Source organism: Lepisosteus oculatus, chromosome 15 (assembly GCF_040954835.1).
Source record: "Lepisosteus oculatus isolate fLepOcu1 chromosome 15, fLepOcu1.hap2, whole genome shotgun sequence".
Lineage (NCBI taxonomy): Eukaryota > Metazoa > Chordata > Actinopteri > Semionotiformes > Lepisosteidae > Lepisosteus > Lepisosteus oculatus.
Window position 1 is genome coordinate 33,045,334 of NC_090710.1, and position 19,288 is coordinate 33,064,621.

The window sequence follows — 19,288 nt, forward strand, 5'->3', positions numbered from 1 at the left end:
ACCAGCCCATCCTTCATTACAGGTTCAGGAGGGAGGAAGACGGGCTGTCAATCTCCTCACCCAGATCATTTACTCAAATAAAGTTCACTGTTCAGATCACGCTCCACCTTGTTCAGGATAGAAAGAAGTACTGAGTAGGGTGTATGTGTACGCATACTTTTTGTTGATGCAGGTAGCGAGAACATGCATTTAAAGTATAAGACAGGATATTAAAAAAGTTGATTCTTGTCACTTTGTTGCAACAACATTGCAGCTCATATACGGAGAAACTGAAGAATCCAAATCTCTTCAGTCTTGTGCAAAGAAGACTGTGAAGGGTGCTAGAGGCAAGAATTTACTGTGTATTACTGAAAGATCCTGGAAAAGTCAACCCAATGGACTACTCCAGGACCAACATATCCCAAGTGTGTAAGTAGTCTGTATTTGGGTCCTAGAGAGTGGACTTAGGACTTAGGAAGCAGTACTTCAAATAAAGAGGTTGTGGGTGTCTTGAAGAAATTATCCAGGTGTATAAATGCTGACTCAGGAAGAAAAGGGTAAATTACATCCTCAGATTAGGAAGTTGTGGTAAATACTGTAGTCTTTACCTCTTTGCAGCATTTTCTATTCTTATGACAAAGAAGGGTCCCAGTTGTGTTTATATTAATTCACACACAAACATTTACTAATGACAGTCACAGCTGTATTTTTGTTAATTTCTTTATGCTACTTAATAAAACTCTAAGCTCTTCATAAACCGTAATATAAAACTGCACAGTAGACATTCTGGTGATCATAACATCAGTGCTGATAATATGTTTTGCACCAGATTCCAGCTTTTACAAGACCAAACATTGTGGTAATGGTACCAGTATCAGGGTTTTGCTGGTTCAGATTTTAATTATTTCAGTGTTTCATTTTGCTTGAATGACACCTTTGAATTTGCCCAATAAATCACTATGTGTGATGAAGCTTTCAAATGCTCAGACATTCATGATGAAATGCCAGGAATTCTAATTCTAGTAATGGTATGTGAATGGCATCACCTTCTGTGGAAAATGCAAAGCAATTCTATTTTATCTCTTTGAATCCTATGATCTTTTTGTCCCAGTTATAAAGGACTGTTGGAAAAATACAGAGACTCTGTTTCATCCCTTTTTCTCTGTACAAATCTCTCTCATCTCTGGCTCTTCCTAAACTCCAGTGTAGCTTAAATACTATCTCCCCATGATGATAAAACCTGAATCAATGCCAGTATTGAAGTTATCATCACTCTGAAACAACATTTCTCCCAGCTATTTCTGCATGGGAAGTCACAGATAATAGTTACTGAATGCTATAGTAGATTTTGAAGGATATAAAGCTGTGAATAGAGCTTAGTTTTGACACAGATGTGTGTTAACATTCACGCAACAAACTGGTCATGGAAGAATTGCCATGATGAAATTTGCATAATATAAAATGTCAGTGTTAATGTGCAGATGTCAAATGTAATGTAAAGGTTTAAACTGGGTGTCAGTAATTTAGGGACATTTCATTTTAAACAGAATAATGAATTCAGGATAAACATAAAACTCAGCAATATATATTAATGAAATAAAGCCTTGGCTTTAAGCCTTTCTGCTCACCTATTATTCACTCTTATGCTTAAAAGCCACCTCTTCAATAAGCCCAAACTTGCAGTGCATGTGACATATGCACTAATTCTAATTGAATATGAGAGTAATATACAGTATGTTTTTGACCATTAAAATAATTTATTTTGCCTGGCTCTTATTTGCATCTATTTTCTTATTCAAGAATACTGTAAAAAGTATTATATCAGTACATGTAGAGTCCAGGGTTCTCAAGAAAATCAGAGATCTTTTTGCTCATGATATCCAGCTCATTGGTGTTGGTGTATTTTAGCAGGTTGTAGCCCCGGACGAAGTAATGCCTCAGATACCGCTGACTCACACATTTCTGAAGCTTCTTCACAAGACGAAGCACGCTCTGTTTAAAGTTTCTCCAGTCCTTGGTACATGGATATTTCTCACAGGACCAAAATAACAGGGTCTGGAAAGGAAAAATATAGAGTAACATGATCTGCAATGAATTACTTGTATCTTAAAATTAAAAATTAAAAATCTAATAAACCTTCCTTACATTTCTACTACTACACTACTATACTGTATGCGTATTGTACAAAACTATGTACAATGACCCAGTAAAGGAATTGAAGAAAATGAAATGTAATCTACTGATCCATCCGTCTTCAAACCATATTATACACTAGTGGACCATGGGGCAGCAGTCACCTATCCCAGCGGTAACCTTCAGTATGTCTTAAGACTGTGGAAAGCAACCAGATCACCCAGAGGAAATCCACAGAAACACACAGAGAAAACCCAATAACTGAACCCAGGGCCCTAGTGCTGCAAGGCAGCAACACAAACCACTATGTCATTATGCCTCCCACTCAACCACCCAAAGAAGACCCCAGACATCTTAATATAATGCACAGTAAGAAAGCTTTTTTTCTCTTTCGCTTTAAACAAATTCCAAAACACTAATGCTATTTCTGGAGACATTTTGCTAGGTTCAATGGTGTGCATAGAATGGTAAATATACTGAATGTCAAACAAAGCATCAATCTTTTTCACAGTAGATGCACTGACATTTTATTAAATAGAAAAAACACAGACTAGTAGAATGTAAGGCTACAGCTGGAAGCAATACAAGCTGTACATCTGTGACACATGCGTTGCCTCAGGTGACAGATGCTATCTTGTGAGATTCTGTCCCATTCCTCCCACACAGTCTGACCAACCGCCTGCCTCATAACCACGTGCCTTACTGTTCTCTCAGTCCTAGATGCCTGAAGTTATTTCACTGCTCTAATGTTCAATGGAGCTCAAGTCAGGCAAACAGTACATCTACTCCATTGTGTCATTTTTTCTATTGTACAGGAAAGCCGCTGTTAAGTGAACAGCATGAGGATGCACAGTCAAGTCCAGATCATCACTCTCGAATCTACTCAATCACTACCATGTTTTACACAGTTAGCCTATTATTCTGCATGTCTGTGTCACATATGCTGTTGTCAAGTAAAGTAAAGTTTAAAAACCCTTGATTCACCATTCACCTTGGTCACACTGCTGTTGAACCCATCCAAGGTTTTGCTCCAACATACCAATAGCACAAAGGTATTGCCCTCTTGCTGAAGATGGCACAATGCCTCCTTTTTGTGTTGCTGTTTCTTGATTTTCACCAGGCTTGACATTGCACAGGTTAAATTATCCCACTGAGAGTTGTCCCAATCAACTCTCTCACTAATGAAATGATTCAGAGCTTATGCAACAGTCAGAGTATCTTTCAAGTGTATCTCACTTAGTCATTGATTAATCAAACTGACAACAGAAATATTTAATAGATCCAAAATCCTTATACTTTATTTTTCTAAAATAATGCATACAGTACACAGAGTAAGCAAAAAAAATATATTTTGCCCAGTATTGTGACAGTGGAGCACACCTCCCACTGCACTCCCTACTCCACGGTGCGCGGGAATGCGCAGCTACAGCACCTGAAGCTCATCAGGTCTGCTATAGAAGATCCCCACGAGATCGTGGACGGGCTTCAAGTTCTGAACCAGCATTGTAGCGAAACGGCTGCTGAACTATTATTTTTCCCTTTAGTGGAAAGACTCGTCATTGTATATAGCAGAGAAGACCCGCCTTACGATACGACGACACACCAGCACACCGCTCGCTCCCTGGCTAAGGAAAAGAGGCTCTCTGCTTGTGCTCAGGCAGTCCATGCAAACCCCTCACTATTACAGTATATATTTTAAAAAATAGACTCAAAATTTTCTGGTCAATTCAATGCAGTACAGCGTTCTGCAAGGCTGTACTGTTACGCCTTCTTCAGGTGTGTACTTGAACCTGCGCAGCCCACACAGGCCAATACCTGGACAGGCTCTGTATGTTCTCTGATGAAGAGAATTGAGTCAAGAGTGAAACGGTTGTCAGGTTATGGATAAAGAAGACAGGGGCCAACTAATTGACTCCAGGGGTCTCCAACCATGGGAAGATAGTTTTGTCAGAAGATCAATGTCTGCAGAGAAACTATCCCGCTGCTCCACTTTCTTCATCTGGCAAAAAGGCATGGCCATGAGAATGTGGGTGACAGCTGAGTGCCTCCCTATCGCTGCTGGCAGACTCTCAAAGTCTGCTGACCTGCTATCAGATCAAAGCCTGTCAAAACACAAGCAGCCAGACTCTCGGGTGAATCCTTTACAAACCTGCTTGCCCTCCGGCATTCAGAACACTAGACGTCACTAGACAAAATTTGTTCCTCTGATACACCTCCCACTCTGTCGTCTTGTCAAAGAGTTTCCATTTGAACTCGCCCAGCAGCCCTCGCGTGGACGAGGCAGGGCCAGGCAGTGCCGGCTGCAGACGGGAAGTGGGAGCTGACAGCTGGGGCCATTTCAGTCGCAGGCAGCTATGGTCCGGTGTGAACAGTCGGGTTAGCCTAAATGGGGGTTCCCCAGCATTCAGAGGGTTCCCTCTGGATGGTATGGGGATATGCAGCTCTGCAGGTGGGGGTGAGCTGCTGAAAAAGGGGCTTCTCTTCCACTTCCACATCCTAGTAGAAGTGCGGCAGCAGCCTGAAGCAGAGGCCACTTGTCCTTCTTCTCTCTCGAGGGGGAACGGCGGTAGCTGGAGCTGCAAGCTGGAGCACGCCACCGAGGACAGACTTCCTGGCTCATTCTCGCATCCGTCTGGAGGTTCTGCGCCTTCCTGAAGAGGTGCGCTGTTTTTCTTCTTGTGTCTTGTTCTGTGGCATGGCTGGCATGTTGGCACTGCCATGGTCCCCCGGCCCTGGGTTCTGTGTCCTCAAGTGGAGGATTCCCTGGTGCGATCTACCAATCTGGTCCTTCAAGATGGAAAGGTCTGGCTTCGGCCTGTCCACTTATTCTGGAAGAAACTTCCCACTTGGACCCGATGTCCTCCATGGCCTTCCACTCACCTTGACACCAGCATAGTGCTCGGACATCCAGTCAGTTTTTCATGAAGCAATTAAACTTTAACCTCAGAGACAGGCAGTGAGTCACATTGCTCACGAAGGGGGAATAATGATTTAATTATTGCAGCGTGCAGTGTGGCAGGAAGCAGACGGCACTGCCTCCCCCACACTCAAAGTGCCCACTTGCTTACTGCCTGCCCCTCTCTGTACTACAGATGAACAGGGGATGACAGCCACAGACACCAGGACAAATATACTGTCCTGTCAGTTCTATCCCAGCAGCATCCATGGTAGAGGGCTTACATGATGACATGCCCATTCATTGCAGTCGTATCTTTAAGACATAAGCACTCCAAAAGCCTCTGGGCACCACAATATTGATCTTATTTCTAATGCAAAGTGAATGCACAACCTATACAGTGCTCCAAATCTTAAGTTAACACAGATATATTATTCCTGGCTTTGAGCTAAATTGGCTATCAACTGACATAAATACAAATAAGAAGCTTCAAAATAGAAACACTGACTACTGAGTTCTGAGGAATCGTTTATGTTTAAAGTCATTAGTTGATACTGCGGCTGATACAGATTTAGAGTAGCTTGCTAATTATGTAGATTCATATCATCAGTGTTCACTGTGTATCACTAAAACAGTCTCCACAGACAACAGGTTGTTTGATGTTTTATGAGGATTTATTGATATGAGTTATGCTTACCAGAATCTGTTTCTCACCTGCAGATGATACGCTGTAATTACAGGTTTACTTCCAGGGCACCAAACATCCTCTTTCAGCTGCCTGACAACCCGGTAGCACTTCCTCCTGCATCCGCCATCCTCGTCAATGCTGCTCATCAGGACCTGCTCTGCCCTGGAGAAGGACAGGAGCCAGTGGTAGTTCGAAGAGGCCATCAGGTTAAATCCAAAAGACTGGAAAACAAAATTAGTTATTTTTACATTCACAGTATGTTGGAGCTCCTGTGTGTTTGTTCTGGGATGGGGCTGAGAATTACTGTGTTCAGGGGTATGAATAGTAGGTGTAGGTACAGTACGTTGTCAATGCAGAGAAAGGAGAATTTTTTCTCTCCAGAGAAGGGATTATTTGCCACAATGTAGAATCAGTCTGATACAGGATGCACTGTTCTACTGAACATATACAACATGTTTTCACTGCTTTATTCCATACAGGGTTGAGGGGCAGCTGTAGCCCATCCCAGTAAGCAATGGGCACAAGGTGGGATACCCCCCGGTTGGGACACCAGTCTGTCAGAGGACACACCAGCACAGACACGCTCATACTCAAACTGGGGCAGCAACCGGAACACCTTGAGAAAACCCAAACAAACATGCAAGAACATGCAGAGAGCACCCCAGCTCCAGAACTGAACCCCAGCGCTGTGAGGCAGCCAAACTGATCACTGCACCTCTGTTATTCATGTCTTCATGAACAAAATTTATTTAGATAAATACTGTGATGAGGATTTCAATGCTTAAAGTAATGTTTCCCTCTACCCGAAGTCACGATTGACATTAATTATATGCATACATTTGGGTGTTTCATAAATAAATAACGTGTGACATCTCTGCCTTTATGGATTGTACTTTCTAATTTTAACTGTAACCATGTCTTTCTTAAGTATATTTGTATCTGAAGCAAATCCCTTGTAATACTTTTCTGAGTTTATTTTGAAACCAATGCTTCTTTTGGCAAAATGTATATGGAGATATGTATATCGCCATCCAGCCACAGGTTCTAGCAAGGATTAAGAGATTTTTTAACCGAGGAAGCCTACACATAAGAGGCCTTGCAAGGGGGTTTAAACTCACATTCTTGAATATTAATGGAGGTACTGTATGTTTTAGAATAAAATATCTCTTCTAGCAGTAGAGACGTAAATTGTGTTCTTGTGTTCTTTGTGAGTCAATACACATTGATGCCTTTCCAAAGTACTACTGTATATAATTTATATATAACATATAAACTGTTGATTGGTGGGAAACTCTTATTCTTCTAACACTCATTCACCCTTCTTCCCATGTTTCACAACTCCCAAAGATTAACATGAACTACCCAACAGGACTAGCTATGATATATGACTATTGAAATACATTCTTAAAATATTAAAATAAAAGCAAAAAGGAGCCCAAGGTAATTGTAGTACTGTCTTTATGTTTCTTCTAAACCAAACAAAATAATTTTCATCAGCAGAAAAAAAAGACAACATTTAGAAAAATCTTATCTATGTACAGCAATGTTACCTTGCAGGACCATAGCCTGATCCTGCAAGATCTGAGACCGCAGAAAGACAGTCCTGCTGGTCAGGTCAGGGAGACCTCTAGGTAAGACTAGGCTGCTGTTTCCTGCAGGGGAAACAGTGAACTGAGGTCCTGACCACGTGGTCTTTAAAGATCTAGTGGCACTGTTCATAAGATCAGCTGTCAGCTCCGGTGCAATGTTCCCCTTAGGTTTTGAGCAATTTTTACTACCTAAAGTTCCCCCTTAGATGAACGTGTGAAGTCATTTTTAACTTCTCCACCTAGTCTGCTGTATAATGAGGATGTTGGTGCATTAAGGCTGCTGCATGTCACCCAGCAGGACAATGCCTATGTTGGGAGATGACTTTTGAAGGAAAACAAAAATAACAGTTTGAGGCTGATAATACCAGACATCTGCATCGTATAATTGCATGTCACAACAAAGGTCGTTCATTCATTGACTATGCATTTCTGCTTTGATCTTCTTTTATTCATGTCATTCTCAGTGACATTTCTAGGTGTCTCAGAAGCTGTATGCTAATATACTCACTAATAATAACTCATCAAGAGTTCTTATTGTCTTCCAAACCATTCTTCCCTCCTTCTTCAATATGCAATTAAAAAAGCAGATTTAATTTTTGTTGTTAATATTTTGAATCAAGCTACATCTCATTGAATTAAGTAAGATGTGAATAAGCTTCCTTCTACAATTATGTCCATATTAATCAGAACCTAGTTTTATATCACAATAAACCTTTGATTATTCAATTCAAGCAGCTGTTTCATATTCTCAAAAAACACGTCAAGCTGTGCAAGGTCTGCAATACTCCCTATTTATCAGCTTATTAGAATTGAGACTAACCTTCATATTTTATTGGAAGACATCAATTATACAGTACAGTCTAGACAAGAAGAGGATTAAGATATACTACTGTCTTTGGATGCAGTAGCAGTAAAACTGAAGATATAAATTCAGGTATCTACGAATTTTATCAAGAAGCAATTTAGTACAACTTTGACATTTGAAATATACATCTGAACATCTGAATCCCATCATCAGAGAGCATTGCAATCTCAGTATGCTACCTTACATGACAAGTGAGACCTCTTCTGCTATACGCACAGACAAATGAATCTTAAGCCATCTGTTTTCACCCCTGTTATAAATAGCACCTTTCAGAGTTGTCAAACAGATTTTAGTCAGAGTACAAGTACAAGAAAAAACAAAAACATAATGAAATGGAATGGGACTAAAGAAATATGAAGAGCAGCAATTTACTTCCTATTTAATAAATGGCTTATTAGATGTGCTACTAAAGCATTTTAATGGTCAATTTTTCAATTTATATACAAAGGTTGTTATGGGGGGGCAACACATTTTTCACTGCCGGTGCCTTATTTTAAAACAGAAAGTCATATGATGCATAAAAATGACATGACAGTACTATAGTATACAGCATCGAGTATGTAACCTACACAAAATGATTTTAATATTTAGTCAGAAAACTAACCAGAGTGCAAGAGTGCATAATCTGTGTTCTCCTTTATATAAGGCACAAAAAATGTAATTTTGTGTGGCCTTAGAACTGTGATCAATATTTCATGTCTAAGGGCACCATTCTGGGACAGAATGAGCAGTATGAATTAACTTGTTTCTTCATTTTCTTTTTTTAAACTGACAGTCTTTAGGGAAAGAAGTAATCTACCCTGAGCTTTGGAGATTCTTTTTAAAAAAAAACTAGATCTGACCTTGTTTCTGCTGAAAAGAATTCCACATGAATATTGCATACAGAAGTATTTTACTACACCTTGATGCATCTGGCTTTTTCCTTTGAGGGCCAGCGTTTGAGAAATCTGGGCCAGCGAGCTTTTTTTGGCCAGCAGTTCATGAGCTCCACAGTTGGAATAAGCTCCGCCTCTACCTGCGCTTCAGATGTTTCCACGGCAACACGTATCATAGCACCAACAGTCTCTAAAATAGTGACTTTACCTGTGGAAAGAAAGCAGAACCAGTTTTTACCACTGTTGTGTGAAGACAATGATTTAATGCCAGAAATCAGTCCAATACTGAAACAAAAACATCAATGCCTACGTGGTTGATACCATTTTAATATAAATTAAAAGACATGGTTTTAATAAACATATCTGGCGAGCATTAATCAGTATTTAATGTCATAGAGCAAACTTTGATCCGTTCAATCACAATCATTGAGGAGAAAATAATATAGATATAATTTGTTTCTTCAATTTGTAAAAGTAAAAAGAAAATAAGCCAATTTTCCCAGAAGCCAGCTAACCTACCACTTTGTCTTTGGATATTGCATCATTTTTTGCATATTTTTTGTTTATCTTCTTTTAACGTTTGTGGGGGTTCATTTTATTTTCAAATATATTTGATTAAAACAATGTGAAAATGCACCTGAACTTGTTCCACACTACAAAGAATCTTCAGCCTAATGTAAGACAGCATCATCTAGTGGTGTTATGTGTTATAAAATTTTAAAAACAAATGTTTCTTAATTAGGGACATTTATTAATAAAAAGATAAACCACCATCAAAACTCTTTCAATCATATGATAAAAATAAGTCAGCTTTTTCATTTTATGTATTGGCAAAATGGCATTCGGACCGGTGGTCATTTTCAGAGATATTTCCTAGGTTTGTACAGATCCAGCCATTCAAAATGCGCGACAGATGCTGCAGTAAATCGCAGTACATGTACGGAAAAGTACAGTGTAATACCGCATGTTTTTTTTTAATAGGGTGAATATTTTTTTTAATAATTTGAAATACCAGGTGGAGAACGTCTCATGTGCGATATTTGTGTCACACCCTCTGCAGCCAGAGGGCGCTCCTTCTCTGTCCTGTCCCTAGTTTCCGGTCTGCTGTCCTTCTGGTCCCTCTCTTTCCCTTGGGCTATATATTTCCGGGTCTTGCACTCTGTCCTCGCTCAGCATTGACGTTCGGATGTCCTGCTCCCTGAGGGCATAGGTTTCTATACGGCATTCCTGAACTCTTTGCACTAGTGAGCCCGGGCCTTTTTCCCGTCTCGCCGCTACGCATATGGGTCTTTTTCCGCTCTCCTGCTCCCCACGGTTGGTCCCTTTGGACGTCCGTGACAATTTGGGCTGTCGCCAGAAACTGCCTGGCTTTGAATCCCGGTCTATGCTGAGGGACAATCTTTTTCCAATTACAGAATTTACGTTGTATACTGTTTTAAACTTTGTATTACAGCATGTTACACACTAAACTGACTGAGCTATATTTTATAAAAGAAAGATTGCTCAGTCAGACAAAAGTACACAACCTTCCACCTTCTTCATAAAAATATTTTATGCATCAAAGTCTTTAACTTGGTAACTTACAGGTTGTGGTTGTAACGTGCTTGTTCTAATATTATAAAAAGTTATAACGTTTTATCCTTTTCTAAGAATATGTACTGTAAAACCAAGTGGTCCTCATCCAGAAAGAAAAAAATCAATTATAAAAAATCTTACTGATGTGATGACAATCAAGGCAGATATAAAAACAAACAAACCAGTACACCTCAGGATGTTTAGGACACCTTTATGGAACAGTTTATGGTTGATTATTTCAGTCATAAGCAGAGTCATAAGCAAACTGCAAACATACAGACCAGGAATGTAGTCTTTTCTTCATTTTTAATATTGTCTTTCATCCATGTTAATTAACTAGAAGTTTTAAAATGATTATGTATGCAAATAAGAACGGAAAAAGAGAAGATCTTTAACCAAACTTTAAATGTTTGGGATAGTATAAAGCCCTCGATGGTGCGTGTTTAAATGTCACAACCGAAGATTACCTATTCCCTGAATATTTTACTGTAGACAAAATGTCAAATTGCCTCAGTCATAGTGTATGTATACCCCTAAAACAGAAAGAGTGCTGGAACAGGGTTTTACTGACAGGGGGGTGTCAGAGTTACAGATCCAGACGTCTGGGCAAGGTGGAAAGAAAGATGACTCACTGGCAAGATTACAGCTCTGGATGGCGGCTTCCAGGAGCTCCTTGAAGAGGTTCACCACTTTGGCAGGCACAATGTCCCCTTCAATGGCCACTCTGGAGTCGTGCCACTCCTGCGAGGGGCTGCAGAAGTTCTCCAGCTCCAGCCACTGGTGCAGCTTCTCGGGCTCACGCACTGGAGAAAGCAGCCTGGAGCCGCTCAGGGTGTAGTACCGCCACTGCCTGGCCCTGCGCTCCTTGTACCCACACAGGCCCCTGACCGGCACCGAGATTAGGAACAGGGCGGGCGTGAGGACCTGCAGGAGCAGCACCGCTTGAGAAAGTGCACACGCCGTTCGAGAGCAAGTCTGCTTCGGCATTTCAAAAACAACAGAGACTGAAAATATATTGTTAAGCAAAACACACTTTTTGACACACGTCATTCTAATATTTATAATACTGGAGATTCTATTAATACAATTCAGCTCAGCCGCACATGTACAATATACAGCGTATGAGATTATACTTGACAGTGTACACCTTTCAACAAAAAGAAATGCAAAACAGCAAGTGCTTAAAAGTAAAAATGAACTTAGAGCTAAAAGGCTTCATACAGCAATCAGTGGGACAGAAACTGTGTGGCCTTCCAAGTGTACACAGTGTTTCAATTCCAGAAAACAGTACCAATGATTAATTATATTAATATCATTAATGTCAGGACAGATTCACGGGAAATGTACAGGTATTTCTCTACAGTCAGAAATTCCAGTGAAATGGTTTGATTTAGACACGAGACACTACCTGGATGGCTGGGTTGAATGCACATTTTCCCCTCAGAAGAGCTGCCCATTTGGCCATTAGAGCAGGTTGATCCTGGCAAGCATGGTGAAGTCAGAGAGTCAGAGAAGAGGACAGTATTGAGTAAACAGGGTTTTTAAACCAGCATTTTTAGTAAAGCTACAGCTACCGTTACGTGTTGAAATTCTGTACATCTTACTACCTTAAACATAACCCCTTTGGAGATACTTGTGCCCCAAAATTGACATTCTACAGTATGCAGTTATTATAGAACTTCTAATAAACACTGGCCATTTTAACGTACATGATAATTTGGGTTTCAAAGATAATATGGTCTCCATTTGATTTTCACAAAAAACAATTCTTTTCAGCAGGAATCCCAAGAAAGAAAAACACAAAGAAGACAGGCATGCTGGCAGTTTAAGAAAACCTCTATGGAGGGGTGTTGAAGGGACTGTTCTGGAATTAAAACTAGGGAGAGGAAGAAACCACATCCGAAAATGGCAAAACTCTGAAATTGGAGACTGAAAGCAAATAAAAGATCCAGAGAGTGCCTGGCATGAGCTTTGCAACTGCACACTCTAATTACAGGGCTGTCAATACGAATGTGCTGGATTTAGATCTAGTTAAGGCTGTTGATGGTGCCTGTAATTGTGACAACCTCTTTACTCCTATTACAGCAATGCAACAAAATACATTTACGGCAGAATTGGTATAAGCCAGACTTCTTAATTGTAAAATACTAATGTAGGCACATACAATAATATTAATTTGAATTTCTTCTACCTTATTTTCTTCCAGTAATACATTACAGTCATTACGAATGTCCTTTATTAATCTGTGGCTAGTATTTGGGTCCAACCTTTGAGGCACTACCCTGCTTCTCAGGTAACATGGTAAACAAGTTATACAGATGTACCAAAAAGGATATATAAAATGTACCTTTATATTATCATTGTGGACACCAGAGTTGGAGATGCTCTGAAATCGGCCATCCTTGGTGCTCACCTCTGAGGTCAGGTCCTTGATGATCTGCTGAACCTCGTCCACTGTCTTGGACACCTGACGGTGTCGGAGATCCACCTGCAGAAAGGGGCATTCAGAGCCACAAGGCCACAGGAAACCTACCATTCCCTCTGCTGGGAAAGTGCCAGAGCTGCTGGCATGTTCTCAGTTTGTCGGCCAATAGCAAACTCTCCAGGAACATTATTCTTTGCCATTCTTGCCTCTCGGCCCAAAACCTATCACACAGCCACCTCCTCAGCCCACAATTACATTGATAAAGTTTACTCATACAATACGGTGTGACATACAACAGCAATGCAAACTAAAAAACGTAAATCATTTTATCAGAAAGTTTTTAACTGGACGTACTGACTACCAGCAAAAAAAAAGCAGAGTTGAGAATATGATTTGTTTTGTTGTAATGTAACAAAACCAATGTTATGATACAATAAGAATGTCATTCACGAGACAGAGCAGGGGCTTAATGACTGAACCGTTATTTTTCAGCTTGAAAGGAAAATAAGCAGAACAAATGTTATACTGTAGGTTATCAAAAAAGCTAGGGTGGGTGTGCATTACATGTACCTTTAAATGAAGTTTAGAATTACGATAAATGACTTTTGATCAACATGTTGAATAAGGTATTTATGATATTCAAAGTTTAAGTCAAAAACTGAATTTAATTAATTTTATTTCAGTTTACATGCAGTTGTAATACAATTTCCATTACCACAGTTTCCACATGACCACTCTAACTCTGGGTTAAGAAAAAGACAAACATTTGTTATTTTTAAGTTTCTGAAGTGCTGTTCCATCAATCACCTTCTTCTTTTCTTAAACGATAAATTACATTTATACAAGGAATATACAGTACATTATTTATCTTCGAAGGCTAGCTCATACTTATTTTTATATTTTGTTCTTTTTTCAACATGTTTTTTTTATGAGGTGTTGATTGTTTACATCTGTACTGATGTATTGGCATGAAAGACCCTACTGTGTATAAAATAAAGGTTTAGTATTAGAGTGATAAATGCAACATCTAGCCATACAAAAAATACTGTTACCTGTTTTAGATAATTTTATATTTCATAAAGTCATATCCTTAATTGGTGTTCAAAATAATGTTTTTTATTGCTCAAATAAAATTAAAGGAAAGTTGAGACTAATTAAAGGATTAGGTTAAAATAGACTGGGTAATTGGGTAGTATTTGCTTAATATAAAATTTGGTAATTGGGATTGGGTAAATAATCTGGAACTTGCCTTGCAATATGACACACCTTATATTTAATTCTTCATTAAATATCATTGTAATGCATATATGCAAATATTTCCTGATTGATACCAAATCAACTATTGGATAATAAAATACTGATCACCACATTGCAATCCTCTAGTACAATACTGGTCACTCTTGCAGAATCAATGAAATACATAAATACTGTACACATCATGCAGCACATTTACACATTGTTGTATATTGAGCAGCTACAATCCTAATCATTTTAGAAAGAAACCTGATAAAATAGTCTTTCTGATAATATAATTTTATGTAATTTATTAAGATTACAATCTTACCACACCCTGAGCCAATTTATTATATTATATTATATATTATACTGCATTAACTGTATAAATAAAGTAGTAATGTTTTAACCAAAAGAGACACAAGAGAGGGAAAGAGAACATTAAATCATTTTAAAATATTTTTTTCCAAAAAAGACTTCAGATTATTTACCTGGTTTTGTAGGAAGTTGTCCAAGTCTTCCTCTGTAAAACCTGTCATTTCACACTCTGCTTGTATTTTGGTTCACTTATGTGCTTACTGTAGTTCTGTGTGATTCTTGTTGCTTTGTTCTGGGTAAATAATCTTGCTTCTCACAGATGTGTATCTCACTCACCACAAGCTTCAATGTGGCAATGCGTTTAACACCAAGCCAAAAAAAGGGAATTGAACATTACGTTATTGATTAAACACCATTGACTTTAGGAATGAATGTGTTCTCATGGTCCCTTAGTCCTCCAAATCATACTATCAAACTATCACCCATTAAAACAACACAGAACATTAGCAACCAGTTACTAAAATCACTTTAAATACAATGCAATTTTCCTAACATATACAGGTACGTCATGCTTATGTATGCTATTGGTTCCATATAATATATAAATACATAATAAAAAATACTTAGCACAATAAATACAGAGAATAGAAAGGTGTTTGAGAGTAAATAAACTATAATACATTCTGAAGGTATTGAACGTGAATAAACTTTCTCTAACATTGATTAGCTTTATGAATACTACCATAGTTATGTGGAAATCTGAAACATTAACTTGAGGTACAGTACATTTTACGGAGACTATTATCTCACCTGTTCTGTTTGACCTTTGGCCCTCTTTATACCTGCAGATACAACTTTCACAGTGGCATCAGCTAACATTTCAACACCAAAGGCTCTGTCACCTAGAAAGACGATAACATGCAAAATGCAACAATCAAGAGAACAGGTTCCTTCACTTTACATATTTTTAATATTGTAAACTGGAATGTGAACGAGATAAAAATTCTTTACAGCAAAGCCAGTATATTATTCAAACTGATGCCTAAAGGCAGAAAATAAACACCTGCCAAGATCTGTTGGAATCTGAGGTTTCACAACTTTTGACCTGACCTACAAAAACAGCTACTGGAGCTTTAACTCCACTTGAGCGACAGAGCAGCAGAGGCAGATGAACAGAGTCAAACAGAAAGGTCAGGGAAAGGGGATACTGATAACTTGTAAAACTATAATATAGAAAATATAGGAATGCATAGTCAGTACAATATCTAGTTAGACTTACAAAACCCACAAATCTGTGATCACACACACAGGAGCAGAGACTGATTATAGCAAAACCCAGATTATAGCATCATAAAAGGAAATCATTGTAGCCAACAGACTTAACCAGATAAGCTCATTAAGCAGAATGTAAATATCATAAACCACTTTATATTCCGATAATCTAGTCAACACCGAATGTCTCTAAATATACAGCAAACGTGCAGGTTACATTATGTACATGGGAAAACAGGACACCTGCAGTAGGTGTGGTGTGAACCAAACCATGGTGGGACTACACCCATGGGATGTTCTGGCGTACAGTATATAGTACCTGTTCACACCAAAACAAACAAACAAACAAACAAACAAACAAATGATGCAATAGGCTGACAGAGAATAATAATAAAACTAATATGTTCAAATTTAAAAGGGTCCCGAATGCATCAAACAGGAAAACTGAAGACCAACAGCAGACCAGAAGACCTGGATTGGCAGTAAACTCACTACTGTGGGACCATGATTTCAGTGGAGGTGAGAACTAATGGTAACAAATCAACAGTAATACTGTGCTTTAGACCCGATTAGAAACACTTAAGTCCTATTCTATCAACATCAGCTCTTTACATTTATGAAATCCGTACAAGACTGTGAGCAAAAATGTGTATGGCACAGTTAGAAAGCATGTCTCTCATATTCTATTCATGGTGTTTGTTATTACAATTAGAAATGAAAACTAAAAACATAGGTAACTCCAAACTTAAAGTATTTATCTTTCTTGGTTTCTTAACTAAATGGCATGTGTGATGTTACGTTAAAATTACATTAAACAAAGAACGTGTTGTTCTTAACTAAGCAATAATTTAAAATATATAGTAATGGAATGATAGTCATATGCTGAATATACCAGACTACATACCATACTGTATATACAGTATTCAGCTTAGGCAAACTATACTTAACCACGTACATATACAGTACAGCACATTTATAACTTATCACTTCCAAAGTGCACCCAATTTACATCCTGGTGGAATTATAGTGAATAACTTTTGTCCAGTACTCTGTCAAAAAGCTAGAGTTTATTCATCAGTTTATTATTTGTCTTAAGTCGTATTTAATGAGAATATAACCATTTTAAATTTAATTAACATTTATTGAGGAAACATCTGCTGTTTTACAGTCCAACATTATGATACATTGTATTTTGAATTTTTGAAGTAATGGGGAAAAACAGCATTTAGACAGAAAGATGGGGAAAAAACTCCTTTTATAGGTCAAGTCATGGGTACAGCAAAAACACATAAATGGAAACAGATAACAAATTAAGCTAGCATTTGGACCCAGGGGAACATTTTATCATAGCAACCTCTGCGCTGTTCAGTCCACAACAGTCACTTAGAGTGACTCACAATGATTTGGGATTTAGTCTAATTGATCATAAAGAGCAGCTAGCCTAAAACATCTGACTGTGTTGTCAACAACTGTAAACTCCCAATAAATACCATTAAAGGTTTATTTTTAGAATAATCATGACTTACTGTTTAGGGTGCTTAAAGTGTTACTTTAGGTTAGTTTAATGCAAACACATAATATGTATTAATAGATCTGCAATGATTAAAATACTGGCATTTCACAGTCTTACAGTAAAATAATGGTGACTACCAATGCACAGAGGATAAAATAACACAGAAAAGTACAATTTAACTAATGAACTGTTAAATAAATGTGAACACTACGCTGCCCTGCAAAATGTAATCCAGATGTTTTTGTGTCATTATGCTGTAATTTAAAGTGCTTGTGCTAACTTAAAGTTTGATGCAGACTTGGCAATATAGCAAGATTTTTCTTATTCAACAAATATCCATGTATTTTGAGCATTCAGGATGTGGACGTTTCTTTTTCCTTTTTATAAGAAGGATCTCAGCCCCTTCTACCTGTTTATCATCTGTACAAATGTATGTGTAAATTAGGCACTCCATCTACAGAGTGTTTGCGAATAGCAAGCGCATATCATGACTCTGGTTACTTTGTCCTTCAACATCATTTGAATGCCTTGCAGTGCAATTAGCAGAGCCATAACATTTAAATGAAATTTGTTTTTAGAACATGCACATGCATGTAGGGCTTGGAAACACTTCAGTCTGTGGTTTGTGTGTATGCTGTTTCCCCTTGAGCTTATACATGTCCTATCACACTACAGCCTTGTGTGAATCAGCCCCTATGCATTTAGTACACTTTTTAAGAAGGCTGATGTATAAGCCTGACTATTTCCATTTTATAGCATGCAGAACAGTTCAATGAACTTAACAGTTGGCTTACTTTTCTGAAGCAGGAAAAACAGGAAACTATCAGCGGTTGAGCACAGTAATGTGATCTGACACAGTCGATGCCATTGACTTCTGACCAGAGGATTTTTTTTTCTAAATTTGTACTCAAAGCCACTGAATTGATTACGCCCCCATTTCCAGCAGGAACGTATTAACTCACATGAAGCAATAATGTATCTGTGTGACTGCTTGTATAGGCTTCAGTCTCAGAAAAATATCCTTCCCTTATTAATACTGGTGTTCTAACTGTGGCCAGTCCCTGTACATCTGGGAATATGCTACAGATTTTAAATTATTCTAATTTATATTAGTTATTGGTAAAATAACATAGTTGCAAATGTTGTACTTTGGTCTTAATTCACATGAATCTGTATAGGGATCACAGTTATTCTTAATTTATATCACTGTTCTCAATTCTGGCAAAATTAATCAATAAATCATGGTCACAGATGATACCAAAATAGGTAGATTTGCGGGAAAAGACAGGAAAATTTAGAGACAATTCAAAAGTGAGCAATCTATTGAAAACACTTAGATGTTGACTCAGAAGATTATATTGACACTATTTCTATCTTTTAGAAAATCTGGGGGGACAATGAAAAAGACAAATTGTTTCAAAATGTGATTAAAACTGTACAATGTACTGTAAAATGTACTTAAAATTAAAGAATGCAGTAGTAAGACCTAATTTCACATTTTGTGCTCCGTTTTGGTTAATTACAAAATTGATATGACTCTGGAATCAGGTACAGGTATACTGTATGGTTCTGTGCTTTGAGGAATAAAAGTACTGAGCAATGAACTCTTACAAAGAGACCCGATTCAAGCATTCAAAGGCACTGGCAATAGTCAGAATCAAACTTGAAACACAAGCCAGACGTTCTAAGGAGAAGTTATGGAAGTTCAGAATAGGCTACTCAGCCATTGTTGTCAAACATGATATCTTGGCTTCTTTAAAAAAGCAGTCAGAAGAGATCCTCAGAACAATTCATATTAGCGCACAGTCAAGATGGGCTGATGGCCTCCCTCATCTGCAACCATTCTTACGTTCTTAATAATTTCAGTCCTGTCTTACTGTATATATGAAAACTAGAAGTGTGTATAATTCACAGTTTATTTTCCCTG

The 19,288-nt window shown here is 38.2% G+C and overlaps 1 protein-coding gene and 1 long non-coding RNA gene across 4 annotated transcripts; one reads left to right on the forward strand and one right to left on the reverse strand.

The window, feature by feature from the left end:
• The first annotated feature begins 316 nt into the window (after positions 1-316).
• On the forward strand, positions 317-6,884 carry LOC107079531 (uncharacterized). 2 transcript variants are annotated; one of them, XR_011181668.1, is made up of 3 exons: positions 317-408; positions 4,613-4,771; positions 5,749-6,884. It is a non-coding gene; the product is annotated as an uncharacterized lncRNA (long non-coding RNA). The 2 variants fall into 2 exon arrangements; XR_011181669.1 differs by having other exon boundaries at positions 321-408; positions 4,616-4,771.
• Positions 402-14,902, reverse strand: mab21l3 (mab-21-like 3). 2 transcript variants are annotated; one of them, XM_006639373.3, is made up of 7 exons: positions 14,750-14,902; positions 12,948-13,088; positions 12,009-12,080; positions 11,233-11,524; positions 9,052-9,233; positions 5,723-5,917; positions 402-2,034 (listed from the first exon to the last, which is right to left on the reverse strand). In XM_006639373.3, the coding sequence occupies exons 1-7, from the start codon at positions 14,795-14,797 to the stop codon at positions 1,801-1,803; spliced, it is 1,164 nt and encodes a 387-aa protein (XP_006639436.1). In that variant the 5' UTR covers positions 14,798-14,902; the 3' UTR covers positions 402-1,800. The 2 variants fall into 2 exon arrangements, with proteins under 2 accessions (XP_006639436.1, XP_015219995.1); XM_015364509.2 differs by having other exon boundaries at positions 1,945-2,034; positions 5,706-5,917.
• Between the last annotated feature and the right edge of the window lie 4,386 nt (positions 14,903-19,288).